The sequence below is a fragment of the Nyctibius grandis genome, chromosome 3 (assembly GCF_013368605.1).
Source record: "Nyctibius grandis isolate bNycGra1 chromosome 3, bNycGra1.pri, whole genome shotgun sequence".
Taxonomy (NCBI): Eukaryota; Metazoa; Chordata; class Aves; order Nyctibiiformes; family Nyctibiidae; genus Nyctibius; species Nyctibius grandis.
In genome coordinates, this window is record NC_090660.1 from 35076731 (window position 1) to 35103633 (window position 26903).

The 26903-nt window shown below is 39.2% G+C and overlaps 1 protein-coding gene across 2 annotated transcripts; it reads left to right on the plus strand.

The window, feature by feature from the left end:
* The first annotated feature begins 2106 nt into the window (after nt 1-2106).
* VSTM2A (V-set and transmembrane domain containing 2A) lies at nt 2107-26903 on the plus strand. 2 transcript variants are annotated; one of them, XM_068397045.1, is made up of 5 exons: nt 2107-2185; nt 4795-4961; nt 5853-5903; nt 9338-9674; nt 26815-26903. In XM_068397045.1, exons 1-5 carry the CDS (start codon nt 2107-2109, stop codon nt 26901-26903), a joined length of 723 nt encoding a protein of 240 aa, XP_068253146.1. The 2 variants fall into 2 exon arrangements, with proteins under 2 accessions (XP_068253146.1, XP_068253147.1); XM_068397046.1 differs by lacking the exon at nt 26815-26903 and adding an exon at nt 26693-26769.

Below are 26903 nucleotides of genomic sequence, written 5' to 3' on the forward strand. Positions count from 1 at the left end.
GATCTGATTTCTTTTATAGAAATTATTGAAGCATTCACCATCTGAACCTGTAAAGACCCCTATAGCGTGTGTCTAATCACTGAATGTCTCACAGTCCTTGGCTACTTCAGATAATTTAGGTACACCTTTAAAGACTTGTGCTTTTCTTTTGTTTTGCAGGTTTTATTTGGTTTTGAATATCCCCGTCATGACCTCCTTTAAAGTAATTAAAACTCTGTGGTAATAGAAAATATTTCAGGCAACATAATTGTTTTCCTATTTTGGGGATCATTTTAATAATTTAAATTATATTTGATTTATTGTACTCATTTTTTACTCAGAATTATTGCTATGCTTAAGATATGACATCAATGGAATAGACCATTACCACAGGGAAATGCGTTCCTTATTTTCTTAAATAATGATGGGAACTCATGCAATTATAAAACAAATAAATGCTAAAATGTAGACAAAAGGATTGTTCTCCAGTCAGATGACATTAGTTCTGTGAAAGAAATCTCTGCGGCTATGTCAGATGTCTTGTATGCATGTAATAATTTGGATGGTACAGTAAGTAAGGTGAAAGTTGCATCTTGTACCATTGTGGAACTGCTGCACTCCCATTCCCAGGAATGACAGAACCTATCCAGTTCTTCATCCAGCAGAAAAACATATTGTCCATGCAGATAAAATTCTCTTTAATTTGGTACTGCTTGTATCTTTTTTTGGTCTGTGATTAGCAGTTAAGTTGAGCTAGAGTGATTGTCAGGTGCTCTTTTCAGATTCTATTTAGTCATTGTTTCAGCCTTGTGAAGGTATTTGGTGTTTGCTTAGTGGAACAAGCGCTTTCTAGATGGCTTGTTACTACAAGCAGCACGATGATTTTAGTCAGAGAACTTCCCTCAGTGCAGATGTTTTTCAGGGTGTTTTGAACACCTAACACAGTCAAGGTTAGTCTCTCATATAAACATTATTAATATATGTAAGCAGAAGACAGGCAGACAGAAGGAAACATTCACTGCAGAAGGAAGCATTCTTTAATATGCTGTAAACATGTTTCCTGGTGTACATAAATATATATATTACTGTGAGCAATCTGTAGGATATCAAAATTCATTTTTATCTAGCTAAATTTTTTTTGCACATAAATCTATATAAATACATGTATCCTAGGCATACTCTAAGTATCATCTTCTTTATCTGTCTTTGGAGACAAAAGGAACTGCATTTTAATGTAAGATGCTAGAAGCATAGTTATTTGCAGCAGGCAATAGCGAGTGTAATAGGCTTACTGAGTAACTATTTTCCCCTCAGACCCTGTAAGAGGGAGAGAAAAAGGAGAAAACAGAAACAGCTTAACTCACCAAAAATCAAACCACTGCATTGCCCTCTTAGCCAGTGAGTGTTTTGGGATGTAAGACCAAAGATTACATCAGTACTATAAAGGCTCCTTGCTCTCTCTAGAATCACAAGCGGTACGCTATTAAAAAATAAAAAAAAAGAAAAAAAAAAAAAAGGCACAGCTTTACCCCACCATCGGAGTCAGTAGAAGTCAGAACAGGTAGAGAGGTGTAGAGAACACGGAGAGAGAGGGAAGGGTTAAAGACGTTATCTCAGCCATTAGAGAGAAAAGTTGAAGCAATACAAGCACAGTATATTTCTCTCCCCCCCCACTTCTTTCCCTCACTCCCCTCTTCCCAAGCTGGATCAGTGTGTAGGGAGGGCAGTCATCACGCTATCCTGAGCAGCAAGAGCTGACGTTGGACGAAGATGCCAGGTAGCTGAAAAAAGGCACAGAAGGCAGCTGATACCCACTTTTCAACGGGTTGTTTTTTTTTTTTTTCAGTCTGAATCTGGACTTCAAGCAACACAGCGCCTGAGACAGATCATCTGAACCACGCTGTATTGCAATACTTGCTCTTCCCAAAGAAAAAGACTCCACTGAGTAGCAGAATGCTGCCAGTGTCGCAGCTAGGGCTACAATACAAAGCCCTTTTGTAACATTTTAAAAATCTCTTTCTGTTCATATATTTAGAGATACATACATACACTCATATATAAATTCTTCCTTTTTTGAGGGTACCTTTGGCTTTTGTTACCCTGATGTGACTTCTTCTTCGTCTTGGAATGATGGGGATCTTTCTAGCTTACGTTGGATTCATTTTCTTTTCAGTTATGTATATTCAACAAGGACTTTCTACCCAAGGTAAGATTACTTATTGTCAAATACGTGTGTGTGTTTTTCTATGCTAAAACAGACTGAGAACAGGATGGGGGGGAGGGCATGAGGAAGAAGATAATAAAAAGAAGGAAAACAATCACAATGGGTAGGAGATGAGGACACCAAGCATCAGGATTATGTTTAGCTTAAAAATTGTCTGTAAATAGGAACAGAAGTGAGAAGTTTCCCAAAAGTGGGAATAAAACAGACTTCCTTTACTTGATTGCAAAGAGGGAAATAACAGGCACCTTGCAGAAGAGTAAAGGTGTGTTGGTGAATGGACATACATGTATTTGGGTTGTGCATGTTTGTATATATGCATGTATGCATACAATAAACACCTACCCACGCATGCATAATTATTGTGTTCAAACCAAGTGCCGGATGGCTAAATCTACTGCCTCCCTTAAAATATTGCAGTCTCCTTTCGTGCTGCGTCCCCTTTCCTCTCCTATTATCCTGCAATCCTCAGAGTTAGACCTTCATTTCGATTCTGTGTCTATGTGGATTTCTGCCTCCCCCCCCAATAAAAAAGAAAAAGAGAAAAAGACAAAACTGACTTCTTTGAAGACATCCCCCCGCCACCCCCGCCACCTTCCTCCCTCCTCGCCGAAAGGCGCGCCTTGCATTTCAAGCAGTCCCGGCGCTGCAGGAACCAGTTGTTCGTGTCCTCAAGGCTGCGGCGACTCTGTCAGCACCATGGACAGATCGCACGGGGCCGCCCCCTGCGCCCGCGCCCGCTGCCCCCCGCCCGCTGCCCCCGCCAGCTGCCCGCTGCCCCCGCCCCCTCCCGCTGCCCCCGCCCGCTGCCCGCTGCCCGCTGCCCCCGCCCGCTGCCCCCGCCCGCTGCCCGCTGCCCCCGCCCCCTCCCGCTGCCCCCTCCCGCTGCCCCGCCCGCTGCCCCCGCCCGCTGCCCGCTGCCCCCGCCCGCTGCCCGCTGCCCCCTGCCCGCTGCCTGTTGCCCGCTGCCCCCTGCCCGCTGCCTGTTGCCCGCTGCCCGCTGCCCCCTCCCGCTGCCCCCGCCCGCTGCCGCTTCCCGCTGCCCTCGCCCGCAGCCCGCTGCCCCCTCCCGCTGCCGCCTCCCGCTGCCCGCTGGCCCCGCCTGCTGGCCCCTCCTGCTGGCCCCTGCCAGCCGCCCCCCGCTCCCTGCCCGCCGCCTCCTTGCTCCCTGCCCGCTGTTCCCTGCCGGTAGCTCCCCGCCGGCTTTGCGAGCCTGTGCCGGGCTGCGCTTGGCGGTGCGGTGGGGGAGGTTGCTGGCAGTATTCCCCTCCGCGTCCCCACACCACTCACACGCACTGACCAGGAGGGGAGGGAACGACCAAACAAACAAAAAAAAAACAAAACAAACTTACAAACCCCGAATACACAAAATGCACAGTCCTTCTGTCAGTTTATCTCGGTGACTAGCAACGCTGAATTGGTGGGGGTGGGGGGCGGCAGAAAAAGGGGCATGGTATAAAGCTAGTAGCATTGCTAAGTATCTGTAAGCGAAAAAAGAAGTAACACTAGTTCGGTGTATTGCTAAATTACCCCACCAATTCCAGGTTAGCTGGGAAGACTGGATAAAGAGAGAAAGAGGGGAGAAGACAACAAGCAATATTTCCTTCGCATCATAATATGCTCTAGTCAATCTGTAACAATGCACAACAGAAAGCAACATTGCAGGGTCTTTCCAAATTTTTCCCTTCTTGAAACACAGATTTTATTTATTCCGTTGTTTGTCAGTAGTCCCCCTCACTTGACTATCATGTTTCATTATGTTGCAGAATTTTAAAGTGAGTTATAGGAAAGGATGAGATGGAAGCAAAGACTGAGACTTAAAGAAATACTGGTGCCCTGGACTATGTCCACCAGGATTAGTTTTTAAACCTAGCAGTGGTACACTGAAATGAGCAGATCCTGTTTGTTAAAGGATGGGGGCACAAAGGTGAGGGTTAGTTCTAGAAAGTGTCTGCCAGGAATGAGAAATAGAACATGTATTGCTTCTTGGTCTGATTATGCAAGCAGAGATTCTCAGAAAGAATAACTAACTCAGGTAAAGTCTTTGAAATGGGCATTTTGATGAATGGTCACAACCCGCACCTCAGAAGAGTGCCCGTTCCAACAGCCACTCCAGCCAGCTGTAGAAGGTTTAACAATTCACATGTCTCCAGCTCAGCCCTACGAAATACAATAAATCACTCTGATTTTTTTTCCCCTTCCAAATTGGTCTTTCACAAAATGTCTCGGTGAGGCTGGTGAAATACTGCATTCTGCCCAAGAGTATTTGGACCTAATTACATGAAACTTTACTAGCCCATGGGAGCAAGAAGGGGGGGTCTAGAGCATTTCCCATGAGCAGAGCTCAGAGTGTAAAGAAGGTGGATTTGTGCATAAGGGAAGAAAGGCATACCTGGGTGTGAGAGAAACCAGGGGAGATAAGGTGTGGGGAAACTGGAAAATCAGAAGAGAGGAGGAATGATAAAAGAAAACAGAGAAATTAATTAAAAAGGAGGAAAAGAAAGAGACAGAAGAAAAAATGCAACACAAAACCCAGAGAATAAACAATGAGTAGGTAACAGGAGATTCCAAAATGTTACGCCTTTGTTTTGCAGCAAAATTCACTGAGTTTCCCCGAAATGTCACGGCCACTGAAGGGCAGAATGTGGAGATGTCTTGTGCTTTCCAGAGTGGCTCCACTTCGGTGTACCTTGAAATCCAGTGGTGGTTTCTGCGGGCTGCTGAGGACCAAGAGGCTGGAGCGGAGGTGACAGGCACTCAGGTACTGATCCTCTGCCATGGGGTCCCCAAACCGCCTGGGAATGCCACAGGAGAAGGGGTGGAGAGGAAGAGAGGGAAGGAGAGACACAGAGGGAGAGTGAGGGAGCAGAGGGAGGTTCTGGATCTCCCCAAGGACTTAATTTTTACCATGAAATAACAGCGCAGGAACCTGCAGAGAAAAATGCCCACCTCAAGGGATGGTGCCTTTGGTGCCTGTCACTCTCAGGATGCAGCTAGGGACATTCACAAAACCACACGGATTTCCAAAGCCTAAATTGTTTTCTTTTTTTTTTTCCTCTCTCTCTCATTTTCCCTTCGGAAAGCAGCTTTTCAGAGACTGCTCCTTGTGGGAATTTTTTATTTCCCAAATGGCAAGATCCTACACATGCCCTCCAATTCACAGCTGGTGCAGTTGAGTTGGCAACCTTAACTCTGCATGCAGCTACCACAGGAGGGCACATACTTGGGGGGGTGGGGACCAGGGGGGAACCAATGCCCAAAAAAAGCAAAAAGAAAAAAATCATACAACAGTGCAATTTCATCCTCCCAAGCGAGACGGAGAGGGCCATGACCACTTACACTGCCATTCCGGGACGCCTCTCCCCTCCTCCGCTGACACCTCCGCACGGGTCTCTGCATTCAGCCGCCTCGAAAAGACGCCCACGGGAGCCGGGCGGGTTGCGGGCGGCGGGTCCGTAGGGCAATGCCCCTCTGCCAGGCCTGGTGGGCGCCCCGCGGCCCGTGCCGGCTCTCCCCGGCGCGGCCCGCAGGTGACACACGGGCTCCGCGGCGGGGAGGGGGGGGGCGGGGCGCGGAGCGGGGCGCCCGCGGCGGCGGCGGGGCGGGGCGGGGCGGGGACCGGAGACCCACGGCGTGGCTCCTTTCCCTGCAGGTGGAGCTCTTGCCCGAGCGGGACCTGGACAGCGACGGCACGAAGATCAGCGTAAGTGGCGCCGCAGGGCGCGGGCGGCCCCCGCCGGCCGGGCGGGGCCTTCCCCAGCCAGATCCCACCCCGGGCGCTGCCGGCGGCCGCCTCGCAGCAGGCACGGCGGGGTGCGGCGAGGCTGTTTCCCCCCGCCCCGACGGCGCATCTCCTCCTCGTCCGCACCGCAAGCTGAAGCGGGCAGGCGGCCGGCAGCCACCAGCTCCTTCCTCACCGGCCCTGGCAGACGGTGCCAGGAGAGCTCTGCCCCTCGCAGCCTGCACCCCGGGGGACCCCTGGGCATGAAGGCATCGGCCAGCGAGGCCCAGGCAGTACACCTTCGGCAGACTTTCTGTCCCGTGAAGCAGACAGCCTGCACCCATCCTTATACCGCTTGTTTTCATCTACCCTGGACAACTGCTGAGACTGCCTTAGCACTCCAAGTCTGGTTTTAAGGCTGAAATTTGGCCGTGAAGCTGCACTTTCCTTCAGTGAGGTGTACAACTATTTAAATGGGTGCTTTCCCAGGTTAATATCTGCTAGCAGAAAAAAAAAAAAAAAGCTCAGAAAGTCATTGGATAAGACCTCCCTGTTGGGAGTAATGAGTAATGTCCACTCTTGGCCACTGAGACTCTTTTCTTTGGAAAGTGCGTTCTGACAGCAGAGTTACCGATCTGCTGTTGGGAGTTTAAACCAGAATGTCGTCTCAACAAAATTATGAGCAACATTGCTCCAGCCCTTGTCCAGGGAAAGGATGCCTTCCCCAGCAGACCCATATCCTGAATCAGGCACAGCCACAGACCCTGACCTCAAAAGTTCAGACCCTCCTCACTCAGCATCCCAAGAAATGTATGGTGGTGGGGTCATGGTGTGGTGCTCACTGCAGTGGAAAGACACAGATACTTAGCAGATACTGCAGCATGAGTATCCTTATGAGCCCAAAGAGGTTTTTCCTTTCTCAGACACAATCCCTTTGGAAGTGCCTTCTAGCTACAGCTAAGGCTATAAGTAACAGCAAAGCTTAAAACAGCAACAGATAGAGGTGACTCACTTCTGTAAAATCCTTTACTCTGCTGCTCTTTGATACCTACAAATAACTAACATAATAATTACATCAGGTCAAAGTGCAGCTAGGTATAGCTAAAGGGCATTTATAAATGAGAATTCAGATACATTATATTCAAAATTATACATATTCTAACCATACTTATATTTCCTATGATACTTCTCACCATACACTATAAATGATTTGTGTCATGGACCATATCTTCAACTACACTTGTAGACTACCTTACAAATGAGGTCTACATATGGTTTTTGGATACTATTCTACTAGACATAGTGCTAGCTGCCAATTTATTCCTTATCAATACTGGGTTATTAAAAATCCCTGTAGTAATCCATAAGATCTGGGACACGGTATAGGCTGTAAAGCTTGTCCCATCTTTCAAGTTAAAAAACTCTTTCTCTCATTATGTGTCATAATAATTCACAATGGGGTGTTTATACAGTGTTTTTATAAGCTTGCATAAAACATTTTATATTTGCAATTAAAAAAAAGTCAACATTAGGTTGACAGTCTAAATACACTTGTTAGAAATGTAGCTTTCCTTTTTTTTTCTTTCCTGAAGACATACATAGAGTCTCCATTAGTACTACTGGAAAGCATCTTCATGAAGAGGAGATCAAACTTTTAAATGCATTTAGTAAATTCTTTAAAGAAATGGTAAAATATACTAAATGTGTTTTTAAACTGTGCTGAAATACACACTTTTATTGGTTTTAAATGATAATCAGGCATAAATTGAAAACATGCACAAATGCTGACTGTAACAATTTCTAAATTTTGAATGTAAAACCCAACCAAATTCTGTTTCTATTAGTGCTATGCAACACTGTTAACTTTGCAGATATTGCGTGGGAGCAAATGGAGGCAGAACATGACCTACAGATCCTCTTTCCATTCATACGAAAATTCTTTAATCCTTTTGCTGAATATGAACTGTTCAGTAGAGATATATTATTATTGAATATGGTTTAAATAACTATCCAGCACTTTCTGTGTAATTAATATTGCATATGTTATGCTTGAAAGTATGCAATCCATACTTTCAACTTAGTTTGCCAAGTATAAATTCAGAGCTGGCTACAACACAAAAGGTTGTAAAGTCCATCCAGTACCTTAAAGCAGGTAATATTCACAAGTATTGCTCTTCAATTTATCAAGCAGGCAGAAGGTGCTTTGCCAACAGTGGTGACTACAGCATGCCAAACTATCAGAAGCAGTGTGTTGTATAATAACCAATAACGTGCCTAGTTTCAATCTAGCAGTTCTCCATTTTTGTGATCTACCATATATTCAACACCCTGACGTTTCCTCATTGCCTGTCATTGATACGATACAAAGCAACATTTGCAACCATGTTTATGTAATGTTGGAAGTAAACCAGGTTCAGGAGTTCCTCAAAGCTGAAGTTTTCTGTCCTACTGAATCCCTTTTAACTGGCTTCCTGTGGGGTACCAGATATTAATCCAGATAGAGAGTAACAGACAATTAATTAAATATAAATTCTCTAAAGTGGTGAACATACAGAAAAGGAATCTATGTTACCTCTTCTAATGCATCTTAATACCTATCACACATTTCTGGATGCATAATTTACTCATGTGTGTTTTAATTATGTGAGACAAAAATATATTATGTTACCCTCAGATATTAAAAGCAATTAAAAATAAATCAGGAGTCTTGTTTTAGCTGACAACTTTCAAAACGATCTTCAATATATGCTAGTTGAATATGTGCTGTAGAAATTATATATGACTTCTAATAAGTACATACTTATATAAATGAGACAAAAGGAACTACCTGACACAAGATGTCTTGTCATGGTTAATAAACAGAAAATACCAAAGTTTTGGACATGCCTGAAGGAGACAAATTGAATGTCAAATATGCACTTTCAATGCAATGAATACTACAAGCTAATCTAACAAATTTTTACTTAAGAAGTTTAAATATCAGCAAACATCTCCAACAAAATTGTTAATGCACTAGTTCAAAAACTGAATTTATTCAACAAAGCCAACTAACTGAAAAGGTTTAACCAATGAAGTACACAGACATTAGGTTTATGTAAGAAAGCTCATTAAGAATGTTTATGATCTTAAGCAATTAATTGGAATGAGCACAGTAGTTTGGGTTGTTTGTCTGAGGCCAATTAGCATTTCAGAGCAAACCATCTGAACAGTTTTGGAAAGAAGATGTCAGACATCCTCATAGATACAAATACTCACTGTCATCCTTAATACAACTTCCCTGCAGTAAGCACAATCACACCACCGATTACTTTGGCACTTGACTTCTCTGGACAGGCTCTACACTGGTGGAGTCTTCCCAGAGAAAGAATAATACCTGAAAATATGTTTGTTTGTTTGTTTTCCTGTCAAATTTGCAGACAGTGAAAGTACAAGGGAATGACATCTCCCACAAGCTGCAGATTTCAAAAGTGAGGAAAAAGGATGAAGGCTTGTATGAGTGCAGAGTGACCGATGCCAACTATGGAGACCTTCAGGAATACAAGGCCCAGGCATTTCTCAAAGTCAATGCTAACAGCCACTCTCGACGAATGCAAGCCTTTGAGGCATCTCCAATGTGGTTGCAAGACATGAAACCTCGCAAAAACATCTCAGCAGCTGTTCCAAGTAGCATCCATAACTCTGCCAATCAGCGTGTGCGTGTCACCTCCAGCCCTGAAGCAGCAGCCAAAATCCCCAAACAAAGTCCACAATCAGGTATGGTAAAGCATTTTGAGCTTTCATTTGATCGCTTATCAGCATGTAAAAGGAGTATAACTCAACAAGGTAACCAGGAATTGTGATTAGGAAGAATGTGGTACTCATTTATTCCTCCTTCTTTCTGGCTCTATTCCTCCTGCTGTCTCCTTACTTCCTAAAAGCTGAAGAATAAGTTTCTGTGCAGAAGAAGCAAAAAGCCTGAAATTCCTATACGTGTATATTATCTCTATTGGTTTTATCCACCTAAGGTTAGCTCTCTAATTGAAGCTTAGCTTTCCCTGTGGTGTGTGGAGAGAGAGGGGCATGTCACTGAATGACTCATCTCATTTTAAGATGGCTGTGCATGACAAATTAAATAAAATGCCCATCCAGAAGTGTTTCTTCTTAAGTTAATTTACACCAGTCACCTAATTTTTATATCTCTAACATTTGATGAAATTAATTTACTTTTAGTATAAATCCTGTCTTCATAAAGAACTTGACTTCTACATCTAAGCAAACCTTAGATACACCAGATTGTTTCTCCATTGTGTAGGCTTTAGAAAGACCATGGGTTTGTCAGAGAATGTGGGTTTGTTATCTTCAGCTGATTGACCATTGGCTTTGAATCAAACATTAAAATGACAATGCCTCAACTGTCACATAGAAATTAACATATTACACATTTTTTTGGGAGATTTTGTACAGCACTGTATAATTACCTATAATCAATATAAGTCTGCATTTTCTACATTGGACACAGTAAAAGTCACAGTTATGCAAAGGTACATGGATATATAGGAATTGCAGCTGTTGACCCCTTTATGGTGGCAATAGAGAGATGGACAGGATAAAAAACTGAGACATGTTCTAAATAATCAAAAATCCTCTGGAAAAAAAACTGTGCATGTTTAAGGGTTTCTGGGTTACTTCTGTTTGCACTGAGGACCCAATGTAAGGTAGGAGATCACAGCCTATCTTAAAACATGTAATGGAAGTTAACCTAGTTTGTTCCAATGCATCATGTTTCTGCTAGCCAATGCCATGTCATCAAAAACAAAACCGGGAATACAACAAATTTCATAGCACACATATTGTGAAATCACTTTCATCTTACAAGCATACTATTAGAAAAACATTTTGATAAGGAAAATACATTTAGTTACAGATTGCAACAATAGGATTATTCACATGAAAATTCGTATTGCTATTAGAAAAGATGATGCACATACTACCACCATTTTACCTCTGTATATATTTTTTTAATTTATTTAAAAGTTACATTTGCTTCTCTTTCTCTGAAATAGAGCCACTTCCATTTTTTAGCTCTGCCAAAAAATATTTAAACTGTTAGAAGAAAAGAAATATTTCAATTGATTTTAAATCATCATTCTATCATAGCTTTCCTTTCAGAGAAAAATGTATACTGCTTATTTTACATTGGACTCATATATTTCAAAGTAGCAGACTTGTCCATAAAGTAAAAACTCTGGTTCATATTCAGTTCTATGTGAAATTAATTAAAATAGTTATGAGTTTAGGAAGTATGTAGCTACAGACTACATTGAATTGCGACCAAAGTGTGCATACAACAGCTAATCCACTAAATCACTTCAGATATATAATTGAATCTATAATATTGTTTATGTCTTTAGTCCAAGCAATGTCTTGTCTGATTACTGGACATTTGTTATTTGAGAACTAGTAGGTTATTACATGGAAAGGTCCCTGTAAAAAAAATAAAACTAGAAAAATTTAATCTCTAATTTTTACCTTGAGCAAAGATTACTGCCGATCCAGTACAGACAATCCAATCACAAATAATGTAAAAAATAAACAGATTAAAAAATAATTTAATATATTAATTCATTTGTTTTATGATGAAGCACAGATTAATGCTGTATTCATCAAAGGTGAAACTCATCTACCGAAGAAACAAAAAGTGTACCAAGAATCCGTATTAGGTTTAACTTCAATTTAATGGTCACTTGCTACGGAGTAATTACTGTTGATATTTTTTATGAACATCAATTTAACTCTTGAGAACTAAGACTTACTTTCTTTTACTTGAGAAAATCTGGGCCTGATTTTCCAGCTATGGTGTGATTTGGATTTTCCCTCCATTTTACACTCACTCTACACCAATAGAAATATCCATGGGAGCACAAGGCAGTGGAGGTTTTTAGCTCTATGTAGATTTGAGGAGCAACTTCAGCCAAGGAAGGAGAGACATCAGTTGTGAGACCTCAGAAAAGCAGAAAGGAGGTGTCGTAGACAGTAATAGTCTTTCTTTTTATGATATCAAATCAACACATTCTCCTTATACTGTCAAATGAGAAACTCTTCACTTCTTCAACATCATGATAACTATATATGCATGCAAAAGGCTGCTGTGTGATTACATTACATGAAAGCAATGTATCCATCCAGCCTAGGACACAGAAACACAGTTGAATACAAATTTATTATTATTAACCACATGTTCATATTTGAAAGACATAGGGGGTGATTGTGATATGTTTGTTCGTGTCGAGTAATACATTAACTCAGTAATACTGTTTGAAGAGATAAGTACTGTTAATCAAGGGTAATTTTATCAAATATTCTTCAATATTAGAGAGCCAGTAAATAGTTATTGACAAGCAATAAATTTTCCTCCCATGCTCACAGACTATTGTGAAATACGTTTACAGCAGAGGGAAACATGATGCTGCAAAATTATTGGGAAATCTGTATTCAGTTATTTCTGAAGAACTTGGCTACTAATATAAGAAAGATTGATTATATTAACATTTTGTCCCCAAAATTTATTTTTGAAAGGTAGATAGCACTCCACTTAACTCCTTCTATCCTGAAGCACACTACAGATTTTCATTTATTTCTTAACAACAGAAATCTAATAGGTAGCTCTAGAAAAGCAGTTTACAGTCACTGCCATTTTAAAATATCAGTATTTCCCAACTAAACAGATATTTCTGCTATTCTCTTCTTTTACTCAAAAGTAAAAGTATTTGTGATAACTGTGAGGGAGGTATGTAGCCAGGGCTGACAAATTAAAGTGGTATGAGGTCCATTCAGCATTTTGCACTGCTCTGAAAAATGCTATGTGAGTGTAAAAAAAAGATATTTGATATTGTTAGCATATTGGAGGTTCAATATAAGAAGAAAGAGCTAAAGAGAATGTCTTCCACAGACAGTCATCAGATAATATACTGAGAAGCACTAGAAGTCCACCTCAAAGTCAAAAAAGTCAGGAAAGCAAAAGACAAATCTACCACAGCTTGACCTTTTCATTTCATATTCATGGGCTGCAGCAAGTGAAGTAAACCATCACAGCTTAACAGGAATCTGAGTAATTAGACAAGCTAATCTGCATATATCCAGAAAATGTCCTATGTAGGTGGAGTGACAGACTTGTTTTTTCTGCATAATTCATAACAACATATCTTAGTCCAAAGGTAAAAGTACAGTCATCACAGAGCCTTGTAACTCTAGGCAATGTTACAATTAACCGAGGTCTAAGACCTGCAATGAATTCAGGTAAAAGGAAGTTAAATATTCTACAGGCTGCACCAAGTCTCACTGTTTAATGGATATAAATCTAGAAAAGCTCTCCTACCTGCATTCAGGTCACGCAACATTTATGGCAACACAAAGGGCTGCAGAATTTGGTGTGCTGAGAATGTGTGTATCCCCCAAGTTCTTCCTGTTCTGACAATGCTCTGTTAAAGCACTCAAAGCCATTAGTTGCTTTTCAGACTCAAGAAGATCAAGCTCAAAGAACTCAGGAGGGAATGGCTACAAATGAAAAAGTGGCATTGCATCCATTTTCTGACTGCTTACATATAGCATCTGCACATTTCTATCAATTTTTTGTTCTAACAAATTCAACTGTTTACCTAACTACATGCTGAAACTGTTCCTGTGATGATGGCAGAGTTGCAGTGAGTGACTTGAAAAGGAGCACAAATGAGAAGGTGGTCCTTACCTAAGACAGAACAACCTGGACTCTTGGCATCATAAATCACACTGAGAAGCTGATCGTCAGGTGTGAATGCAAAAGAAGAGGATGAAAATATATTTCTTCAGTCTGTTGATACTGATAAACTGATGACATCCCTTCCATCTACAGAATCCAGGAATCAACCTATTGTAAGCACAAATTTTATGTCCAGTTTGGAATCTTCTAGGATATAAACCCACTTCTGTGTTGGTTTTTTTCTTCTTTTATGTTACATCTCCTCTTAAAGTGAAGGGACAAAAAGTCTGCTCTAGCCTCCATTAAGGCGACAGCCAACATTACTGCTTTCTTCACTAAGATAAATACTTTGACTTTTGCGTCAGCTATTTTAGAAACTGCAAGTACCCATAAGGCTGGGAGGCACCAACCATTGCTGTGATTGTTGCACAACAAAAAGTCAAGTCTCTGTTTCCTTAGGACTACATTAAAGCAAAAGCCAAATGAGAGTTGTGTTCTTGTTCTGAATCTTATCCGTTTGTTCTCAAAAATTCTTGCAAAAAGATGATGCAACAACTATCCCATTTTACAGCTGTATACACTACAAACACTGTTTTTACTTGAAACTTGCTCTTTGGTTCTCTCTTCCTGAAATGAAGCCACTCCACTTTTTTAGCTTCTCTGAAATAATGGAACAAATTCTAGCCATGTTAATTGATGTAGCCCTATCAGCCAGTTAGCTGTTGACCTTGAAACTGTAAGCATCTTCTGAGAAGTGCTAATCTGCTCCAAATAACTTCGCTGACAAAGCAAGGTCTTAACAGCATCTAAACTCTTTTTTTTTTTTTTTTTAGGCCAGGATTTCCAATGCAGAATGAACTCACTACTGCCCTGTGTTTCTTTCAAAAAACCCACATCTTAATTTCTTATATGTGCATACTTACCCATAGAACCAAATGCATGCAAGTATTTAAACTCCTGTTCCTAGTGCTTGGTCCAACTGAACTCAGTAATAAACAAACTATTTTCGGTGGATCTGCAGTTCTAACTCCTTTCACAAGGAAAATGGTATCTACTTTTTGTAACCATTCCTCATTGCCATTGTCAATTGCTGATACTACACCACTGTCACCTTTCTATTCATTTCTGTTCCTCTTAAAAAAACACAGGCTCAGGAACTAAGAAGAGAAAGCACTTGCCAACCAATATGTGTTCATTTTTGTTGTTCTACAAGTTTTAGTAGTTGTTCAATCCCACATGCTCTTGCCAGACTGAGTACTGGGTATGCTTAGTTTCAAACATATCCTCTCTGAAATCAGAGTTATTATTTTCATCCTTAGTTATGCTCATGGTTAAGCACTAATACTGAATCATAGAAGAAAATCATGGTCTTCTCAGATTTGTTGAGATAATAAAGGACTCTGTCCTTAAACGTATGATAACTCCACTGTAACTCATATTCCTGTAAAAGTGATGGTGTTTGGAAAAAAATGTTAAATAACCTTAGCTAATCAGAAGCAGGGGTAAGAGGGAATTTGAGAAAAAAGTAAAGGCAGATTAGAAACACCCTACTACAGGAAAGAGGATTCCATGGCAGATTTCCATTTTTATTATTCAAACATAGACTGGATTACTCTTAAGCAGTTGTTTTTTCAGATACTGTACAGGATACATGCATGAAAACATGGAAAACTGTCTTTGGATGCTGCACTAGATATTTGCCTCCTATGAAGCCAATCCAGAAACAGTGAGGACAGACACAGCAGGAACTAAATGCACAAAGTTTAAGAAACTCATTTTGCCCCTTTTCCACCTACATTGCTGTTTATCTACACACATGTATACAGATTTCTTTCCTATTCTTTTCGTAACCTTACCAGTGTATTTCACTGTCCGTCTGCCATTGCTATATATGCACTGAATCACATCTCTTCCTTGCTTTCACCTATTTAAAAATGAACCTTTCAGACTCACTTCACCTTCAGAACAAAACTGACATATAAAGATCTGGTAGAGGACCCCACAGGAGTTCCCTGAGTAGCAGAATCACAGTCATTCTGTTCTACATGCCTGATATAACTTTCTTTTTGGTAATTAACCACTGGAAAGATTGCAGATGGGTCACATAGTAAAGAAAGAGAAGAAAAGAAAGGAAGAAAAGAAAAATGGGATGAGGGGGAAGCTGTTTATGAGCTGTTTGTCAGCTCACTCAAATTGCTTTTCATTGCTAAGCAATCAGGCAGCTTGCACTGGGTCATCAGAGATTGCAGCATATGTGACAGGGCCTGCTCTTGAAATAACTGATGGGATTTCCTTGCTTCAGAACACAATTCATTTGTTACTTGACACATACAGCAAAGCAGAGGACATTTTCACTTGGTTCAGATGAGAAGCAGGAAGTTTCTTGTCTATGTTGCCCTACTTCATTATGAAAATCCTTTGCATCACTTAAAATTAGAAAGAATGGGTAGAATTATCTGCTGGTTGGAGTGGATATAACTCTGCTGAAGCCAGAAGAATGGCATTTACCTACAACAGCAAAAAATTTGGCTCAAGCATGAGGAAAGAGATGAATTCTCTTCCACTCATAAAGTGAGAGTGAATTATAAGAAGAATCTAAGCTTTACCCAGCTTGTACCACCTAAAGAAGTTTAGGACAGTGAAGCTGTCTGGGAGCAGAAGGGAAGGAAAATACCTGAAAACTGTTATTTTCAGCTCATTCAGATTCAGGAGGAGGGGGCATTCTTCATGGTGGGTTTTGTTGCTTCAGGTTTTTTATGTGCTTTTTTTTTAACTTTGATCAACTTTTTTCTAGTGTTTATCTTTGAAACTTTAGGCCGGACTAAATAGAAAGCTCAATACTCTTAGTATTTTCTTATTCTCCGAACAGTAATTTTCCATTTGATTAAATAATTCATGAGCTTCAAAGATATTCCAGACACATAACCTTCTTTACAGCTACAGTAATAATCAATTAATCCTGCTTTGCTGATGATAAAGCTGGATGTCATTTGAAGAGCAGCTGATGATCTTTCCGCTGGCCTTGTGAAGAGAAGACTTTGCCCCAAACCCTTCATTTTACCTTATTGTAAGGAAGTTGCCATCATACTTTTTGGCAGTGCAACTCGCTATCCTGTTTGTCTGTGATTGTTCCAGTCTGATCCACCTCACTGAAGTTTGTTCCCTCGCCTACTGACAAATGCTACTGTCTTGAAACAAAGCTGCCTAATGTGCTGAGAATAAAAATGTGAAAGTTAACTGTCACAGACAGCATTCCCAGTGCTTCACGTGTACAATCTGTGTGTTCATCAACAACAACAAAAATACAGATAGTAAATCTGGATGCTACTTCTGCTGCCAGTCCCATTTCTACTGCTGTTATTCCCTCAGCTGCTGCTGTTGCCTGTGACATTGACTGAGGCTTTCAGCCACCAAATCACAGCCATAGTGGTATAATGACTATAAAAGCGACTTCTACATGACTACAGAAGATGGTGTATCCATCTTCAGTTCATTCTGTGCAACTGAAAAAAAAGTTAAAAGGGCAAGATGTTTTGTCAAGGAGCAATAATAAATCAATTACGAAGCCAAGAACTAGCAGCAGGTCTCACAGAGAGCTAGACATTCAGATGGTGCAAAGCCCTGTAGTAGAAAAATACTGTTTGAGAATATGGCTACGTGGCATTGTGCCTGTCTGAAACTCTACCAAAATAACAGGTCGATTACCTATTTTGTACTCTGTTGAATTATTCTGGTGCATACAATATGTACCGATCAGTGATCATCTTATACCTGAAGAGTCTTTGAATAAAGATGAATGACATTTCATGATTATGATTGATCCCACATCTCAGAACTGTAACGAAAAAGGTAAAAAAATCTGAAATAAAAGCAGAAAAATTCAACAATATAAAAAGTGAAGGAGATGATAGAATTAATACAGGATTTGGCACAAATACTTCAAGCTTCATTCTCAAAATACACCATTTTCAAACCATTACACTGTGGTTGTACAGGTGATAACGTATTTTTTTTATTTGTATCACAGTAATAACAAGGGTGAAGGCTTTGACTTGTGAACTCTGACTTAGCTCTTACAGTTTAAAATGTTGCCACCCAAAATCTCTGTCTTGCCCCAATCAGAAGTTATTGCTCCAAACCTGGACGGCAAAAGGAAATAGGTGCCTGCTCCTCAGCTCTCCCAGTTCACAGTCTTGAGCATTAAATTAAGCCTCTATGACAGATGATAAACTAAAATATTGGGTTGTTAAATTGAGATAGATGAAGACATGGCATGGGGTTTGCTTATATCACTCCTATTGTTAGCAGTTTGATTTCCATAAGAGAGGGAGGTAGAGCAATGTAGGCACTACCATCTTAAACTGCTCCAGCTAAAACCATTAAGAACTCATGAGTCATAGACCTCAGACAGAGGTATGTTCTGTTAGAGGCATTGTTCTAATCTCTTTAACAACTGCATTACACACCAGGCAAACAAAGAATCAGAAGAATGGTCCCTGCCTCAAAACACTTACCATCTAGGAATCAGACAGAAGAAAACAGACTCATCCAGTTGGATGGGTACAGATAAATGGGAGCTTAGCTGAGTTCCATGAAAATAGCTCTTATATAAATGATATAAATAGAAGGAGATCAGGTTGACTGTATGTCAAACATAAGCCTAAGCAGTGTCAGGCATGAAAAGCAAGAAAAGGGATTGAATATTTCATGCTGAAATATTTACAAAGAATATAATTTTCCTTCTGTCTATAATAACCCTCTTTGTATATGTTTTTCTTGGTATGACAGTGCTGTAGAAGATGACAGAGTAATATTAAGTATCATCCTACTTAAGATTTTTTTCTGATAGATGAAAGGATAAACATCATGTAAAAAGCACAGGAGGAAAAAGACGAGTTCAATTCTATTTTTCTTGAAATAAAACTCTTGTTGCAACTTTATGGTATCTTTCAGAAATGGCTCTGTTAACAGTTTAGTTACAATGTGACATATATCAAATATACAAACTTTAATATATATTACAAAAAAGCTGAGCAATTTGTGCTGGAGCCATGTTTAGTTACAACAGCAGAAGTCGGTTACTAAAAAAAAGAGTCAATTCAAGAAGAATTTTTGTTAACAGCCTAAGTTTCCTCCTTCATTCAGGGTGGGGTATAACTACATGCAAGTAAATGGATGAGGGTGAGTTACCACAGGACAGTCACAAAAAACTACATTTGCTTTGGAATCAGTCATTTCATACAGATAAATAGAAATGAACTGGTTTATAAATTTTTCTGTCACACATTTAAAAAAGTTTAAGACATTTTATATCCATGGTTTTCAGGTACAGGATGAGAGAGAAAGGTGCCCAGCATTGATAAGAGTAGTCATAAAGCATGCTGCCAGTGGTTCTCTTAACAATACGAATTAACCAATTTATGGCCTTCAGTTGCTTGAGCCTGCCCTCCTCCCCTTCAGCTTTTAACATTTGCAATGGGCACTGGATATTGGACTGCTTCTCACACTAGTTTTGTTTAAAGAGCTAACACTGGTGCTTCACAGGCTATTTGCAAACACCTCTCTTAGCAAACCTTTTCCGAAAAAGTACTCTCTCACTGAAACAGAAACAGCTGAAGTCAATGCATTACTTATACGTGTGAAGAGGTAGTCAATGTAAAGGAAAAAAACCCACAAACAAAAAAACTTTAAAACTTTGTAGGCTCAAACACCAACTAAAGGGAGAAAGAGAATTAAGATATCTGCTACAAATAGCTGGTGCCTGACATTTGCGACTGAGAGCCCCGTGTCAGCAGAATGTCATTCTCCTAAGAAAAGAAAGCCACTCAGAGAAGTTTGAGTATCAAGACAAAAAAGCTTCCACAATATAATGAATATATAGTGATGGAAGTAGTCACAGTTGTACAGCCACTAAACAATTCAGAGACATCAAGAACTCACTATAACCTTGAACACGTGAAATTTGAGGTAGCTGAGCACAAAAAAAGTTTTAAGCTGCTAGAAAGAGGAATATGCTTCTGGGTATAACTAAAGCTGAAAGCTGTGTGCCTTAGGTTCAAAAATCATTTTGACTCTGACATGCTCTACCCCACATATCACCTGCAGAGACGATTCATCTACACTTCATTTCACCGAATGGATATCTAACTTATTGCTACTTCACTACTTTAAACTTGTTTATGAGAATATCACATGAAAATGCTAGGGAAATTAAAATTTCAGAAGCTGAATTTTTGATGGGATAGTCTGTCCAGATAGCTAGACTCACTTTCAGAGCAAAAGAGCCTAAATAATTTTCCAAGAAGCATAAGTATTTGAACAAAACTTAGAATGACTGCTACACAAATGAATGACACTCATGAAGCTAATGCAAAACTGTAAAATATTATTTAGTTCTGAAATACTTATTAACACTATTTAAACAAAGCTACATATGAAAACAGAAGGAAATACACTGATGAGAATGGAAGTTGTGAATTACAGGATAAAGGACAGAAGAGAGAGCAAAAATTACACTAGAGGTAGACTAAGCCAACTACACTATCCAGTTCATCTTCCTGAAAAACTGTGTTCAAACTCAACAGTGATTTTTGGCTATTTTCATCAGAACAGTATGAAAATCTATAAATGTTGATGCACTTCCAGTTTCAGTTATATGTCTAGGGATCTCAACCCTCCCTCCTGCCTGTTCAAGGTAAAAGGATGACAGGGTCAGATAATTTTGATGATCCATTTTCATCTTTGAGAATGACATTAGAGATCATTTTAGATTCTTCATAATGCATGATGGCCCAATTAAGAAGCCTGGTTCTAGTCAAGGTGTTAAAGAATGAGAGATGAACAAGAGCATTGTTTGAAGAAATAAAAAAAAAAACCATAACTCTCAGATATGCTGCAGAGGAAGAACAAGATTTAAGTGTTTCCCTAGGTGTGGGTTGATGTAAGAGATGATGTAGAAAGTGGCCTGAATGTAAAATCCCATGTTTGTTCACACCAGTGTACCCGTAACTCTAGTTCTGTCCATCTTGGCATTGTGAAATTGCAGAAGTCATTCGAAGTCCGACTCATCTTTCTTTCTTCCTTCATACTGCTATTGTCCTTTTATAGATTTATTATAGCTTGTTCTGGACCACTGCCTGAAGCCAAGTATCATTTTACTACATACTACCTGTATTTCATGTCTTAAGTTTTTCCTCTCCCAAGTATTCCCATCTCCAGTTTGCATTAGAACATGGCTTTCAGTGTAGTTGGCAGCAAGTTAAAGGCTGTGACCTGACTTAGCCCTGAAAGAGCTCCAGGAGTTATTATGGTCAAACTTCTGGCACAATTCTCTCCTCTACTCAAACTTGGAAGGTTGTCATTTTCTTTTGTCCATTGAACACCTCTGTTCGCCTGGGCCCTTACCTAGTGAAAGCTAGGGAATAACCATCCATCGAGCATCCCATCCCTCTTTCTCACCTGCTCTTCTGGGCATCACTGGCAGAAAAGAAGCACACAGCAAATGAATAGAGCTACACACCGGACACAAAGTCAAAGCAGACTTCAGGGAAATTCATACTCTAAATTTCCATCAGTTTGGAAGCAGTAGTTTTCTTCCAAAATGCAAAAAAAATCAGAAATTCAGAACTTTTTTTCTGGCATGTAAGATGAATTCATTTGTCCTGTGTGGTATGTTTGCCCAAGGCACTGATGAGCAATTCACACTATTTTAGTCTGACTACTGTACAGCCAGTGGAGCAAGATGGACTGGAAGCCTGAGCAAAAGTATCTGCATTAGGAGGCTTGAATATGACACTTACTGCTCATCTTTTGTCATTCAGTGCCCCAAAATCAAACACAGGTGATTCAACCTTAAAACACACTTGAGAAGCAATTACCCTGAGGAGGGAAAAGGGGATCTCATATTTATAGAAAGGAAATTTTCTTCCTGAGTGTGGGTATATATTCCAGCAGTATAAGAGAGCTATAGGTAACTGTAATTTCTGCAATTCAGAGGAATAAAAATGATAAAAGTTGGTACGCCAGAGAGGAAGAATCTATTTATTTAAAACCTATGTGAGACACATTCAAATAAAACTTCAAATAAAATCAACCATACTTGGTTTCACCTATCTTTATGGATGTAAAACTGCAAACGTCTTTCAATAAATCTTATGGTTCATTAATATCCCCAATAAAATTAAGGCAAGTATTTCATGAACTTTTACTTATTTTACATGGAAATAATGCAAAATTATGATTTCATGTGGTTTCAACTGGGGCTGACACAAAGGCTATTTCAAATCTAACACTGTAAAGCAAAACAGAGTGTTGCAAAACAGCAAACCAGGCACTTAAAGATGGAAAATATCAGCACAAATTCCTGAAAAATGAAACTTCCAAGGTTTCAACACCTCTGTGGTTTCAGAAACCAGTAATACAATAAAATTAACTCATATTCACCACAAGCTGAATATATATCCCCCATATATATGCAGGGATATTTTGGCATCATGTAAAACATACCGAGAATCTAGGATAGACTTTAGTGTGACTGGCTGTATTTCTTCTGTACTGGTTAGCACAAAACCAGGACTCTGCTCAGGCATTAGTCTTCCCTTGTGATCAGTGGCTTACTAATTAAAGGAAACTCAAGGATACCCTCACTAAACTTATATGTTTAGTAAAATATTAAAGCAGTGCTGTTGAATTCACAGATTTGTTCTGTTATTTATATGACAGTAGACTACTCATTATAAGCATAACCGTAAGAATCCAGTTTTCAGAGGCTCTGACGGGTATTGAGGCTCAGAGTGCAGGAAGCTATTACATCCCAGAGAGCTCCCAAACCTTAGCAAGCACAAGGCATATCAAACTTCAACTCTTGCAGATGCAAACTTCTTGAGACTCAAGGTGATTAACCATGTAAGGTACTCTTACAAATATGGCACGCTAAAACTACAGCGCCTGAGGCAGCTGCTTAGTTTACAACTGTTTTGTCCAGTTGTGAAAAATAAATGGGCCAAATTATGGAACCAGCATCTGCTTTTCTTTACTTGAGTCCCAAAATCCCATGTATTTTTACACAAATTTTGTCTGATATCTTACTGAAAGCAAGGGATTATAGACATTCGGCTATGCAATGAATAAGTAGTTTTTTGATCACTTAGGGTTTACAAAAAAATTTATAACTTCTGCTGGCTCTATTTTATACTTAGATGCTCTAAAATTAATCTCATTAACAGAACAAAGTTGATGTTTAGCTATTTGGTCCATACACTATAAGCCATGAAATATGGTTCAGTATTTGTGACAGAGATTATTTTATTATTTTAAACACTAAGAAGATCACAATTATTTATCACTATTGTTTTTCATCTGTTTTCCTAGCATTTAAGTAAACTACGTATTTGAATAAATCACAGTTTAACGGCATGAACTACTCTTTCTGTTGCACAGAAACTTATCTCATAGTCACATGATTTTGGCAATACAGCATTTTTTTACAGAAGACGGCTAAGTATTTCATGGAAATTTGCTCTTTTGTATGTATGTCAGTGGCAGGAAACAAAAGAAAACACATGGGCATTTACATCTCACAGGAAGAATTTAACTGGATCCCAGTGGCTGATAGGTCAAAACATGAGAATCCCTGACCCACACATCAAGCAGAGTTTAACCAATACTGTAGAAATAATATATGTATGCATTCTACTGTTCTTCTTCCAGGTTACTGTCTTTGAGGGTAACGTAATTGTAGTCCAGCTTTGCCCTGTGTTCTTGACCTTCAGTAAAATTTCTTTTAGCTCTCATTATGTTAATTAGAAAATAATGTTAGAAATGTCAGGGAAATGAGCAACCAATTTAGCAAATCCACAGCCAGATCAACAGATTTTTACTTATATTACCATGCTCACGGTTCCAGTGATACTATTTAAGTCCTGGTCAGAACCGTACACCAAAAACACCTCTGCATGAAAACTCTGAATTTGGATACTCTGTATTTTCAAGACATTTGGATTTGGATTCTGATCTGTACATCACCTCTGACTTAAGTTTAAAAATAGCGAAACTAAATGTCTGATTTAAACACCCTATGACTTTTAGATTCACAGTCCAAATGGAAATTTTTGACTATTTCTGGTCACTTATCCTTTATCAAGATGGAAACCAAAATAATAGAATATAAGCAAATATGACCGAATAGAAAAAGGAAAAAATCTAAAAAGCCTGCTTTTGGTTTTGCTATTTTATACTTCTACATTTGCAGCTTTAACCCTTGCAAAATCTAAAGAAATACTTGGCTTCATGAGAGAATAAATACAGTTCTTTTACATATCTCCAGAAACAAAAAAAGAAACCTGAGTATATTTAACTTCCAATTGTATTTTGAAAAGAATCACTGAGAAGATGAAAGTGCTCCTAATATAGTCATGTGTGTCACTGTATATTGTAAGTCAATTTTATCGGGGGTGATATATTACTGAAAATATATCCGTTTGGGTTAGACAGCATTCTGGAAATTATTGAGCCAGTAAATAGAGACCTGATATGATGTTAGCATATGCAGAGGACACTGTTTATGACAGCGATTTCCAACAATCCTAACAGCCTCTTTCTTCACCTAGAAGCTGGAATTGTTTTAGTTGCATTCTCCCTAAATTTTTCTCATGTGTTCAGTATTGCTTTAGTTTGTACTTGCTGCATGTACTCTAACCTAAATCCCTTGCAAGGTGAAGAAAAACAAACTTGCTACTTACAGAAAAACATGCACGTAGAACACGGATGTGAATTGGAGGGAGGCTGTGATTTATACAGAGACTGAACAGTATAAGTAAAAAAGTTATTCTGTATGTAATATATGATCCCTAATTTGGGAATCTACAGATTGTCACATTGAAAAAAAAGCAAAACAAAACAAAAACCAAAGAATGCTTTGCCTGCAAATATTACGGTGCTGCTTTTCCCACTGTGAAATAGTTTAAGTCAAACCTATTTTGTATCATACCTTTTCTCTTCTACACATTACAACTTTCAAATTCTCAAATTATAATGCCATTAATCATTAACGAAGCTCTTTTAAAAAATATCCACGAGGCTCTTCTGAGTATTTATCCTTATTCACATTGTACATATTTTGTGCAGAGGAGATATATCTCCAAAGACCTCTTTATAATTGTCTTGAGCAGTGTATTTCTCTAGTTCAATCAAAAAAAATATTTAAATTAAATAAAACGAGTGAAAATAATTCAATACATGATGAAATGATATAACATTAATAAAGGTTCTAACTAAGTTCTGCTAACCTGGTTAGGGAAAGAAAAGCCTTTATAAAAATCTGTCACATGACAAATTTTATACCTTATATAAAAGAAGCAACAAAGCCACACTGCAATAAAACCAAAACCAGAACTTGATCTCGACCCTTGGGCACAAGCTTGTAAATACTGCCTGTATGGGAACAACCCACAGGAAGAAGTTACAGCAAATTTGCTTGTGTGTTTGCTTGTTCCTAATACAGAAAAAGTGTTTTGAGAAGCCCAGCAAACTACTGAAGTGTGATACAGGTAGGCTAGCATTATCAGATGGGCAAGAGAAAAGTAGGCTTCCCACTCCTGTCTACTTTCAGTAGGAACTAAGCTCAGAGTTCCCTTGGAATTCTTTGAAAATCTTAGCCATGTCTTTGAGACATGCTTCCATTTAAAAGTTAATATTCATTTAGAAATTCAGTTCATACATGGATAATTGAAATATCACTGTTACTTATAAGCTCTTGTGTATGTGACAGAGGACCAAGAGTCTTTTATGGCAACTGCTATGTATGCAACATCTCACACCATATATTCACAACAGGAAGCAGTGTTCAGAGATCTGGGATTTAGTTTAATCCCCATTTTTGAAGGGAAAAAATTACTAACCACAGGAATGGCAATAGTTCTTGCTACACTTATAGACATAGTCAGCAGATACAGATAAATGTTTTACTGGTAAACATCTGAAAACTTGAAAAAATGAGCATTTACCTTCAGTTCTTTTTGCTTCCATTGTGTATATTCTTGATGAGAAGATAAATGTGCTTTTTGGGGCTACAGTGGAATCGAGCATTCAGTTTAACATTAAATTCTTTATAGAAATAGCTTATACATGACTAATTGTTCTTAAAAAATAACCAGTTATTAAAAGTCCAGCATTATTATGGAGTGCTTATAATACCATTATTACTTTGTTATAGAATTTATGCCTGTAACCATCAATAACATTCATCCTTTTCAAACATACAACACAGTTATAAAATCTATTAATCATGCATTAACCTGTTATAATTGGAACATTTATTTATAGTGTAAGCAAATCAAATTTATGGTTTTCACCTCAAATAATACGTTTCAAATTCTGAAGGTAATTCTTTATGACATGGGGAGTTATCAAGCATTGAGACTTGGTATGTAAGATATCTAAATACTCATGTCCTTGGTGTGCGAAAATTTCACTCTGATTAGTCTAGTTCCAAATGATTTTATTCCGATATACTTAAAATATAAGGTCATGGTTTTAGAAATAATGATATGTACCCTTGTTTTCATAGCTTTTTAAAAAGAAAAGAAGATCTGGGAAAATACAATTTCTCAAAAATAAATACTCCAAACCCTTTAGCATTCTGTTTCCCCCTTGTAAATGGCACAGTCATTTGCCAGTATCTCCTCTGTTTTACAAGAAAACATTCTTTAGCCACTAGATGACTTTGTTATTAGCAGTCAATGATGCGATGCTGGAAATGATTTTGTGAAGAACATTCTGAGGTGGAAGGTGTTTGGGATTGTTCCTCTTGGTATATGGTTTCACTGGATTATGTTGTTAAAGACAGACAAGAAACAAAAGCAAAGCAAAACAAAAAACCCTCCCTGGGACTGAAATACTTTGTATGTGTTGTTATTTGCAGTGCATGCCAAGACATTCATGGGCACCAGAGCCAACCTGGCGAGCTAATTAAATATATAAATGTATGTGTTTAAAACAGCCTTATAAGGAGCATTGGAAATCTGCAAGATGAGCGAATATCTTATAACTTCTTCCGCAGGTGCGAGGATAGCTACAAGCCATGGACTTTCTGTCCTGCTTCTTGTTTGTGGCTTTGTGAAGGGTGCTTTGCTTTAGTCTAAAAGTGCTGACTTTTTCCAATATCACTTTCTCTTCTTAAAGCAAAGAGCAAATCGCCTGTAAAATCCACGGAGCGGACAGCAAAGTTGACCCTAACCTCCAACCACCACTCTGCACCCAATGTACTCTAA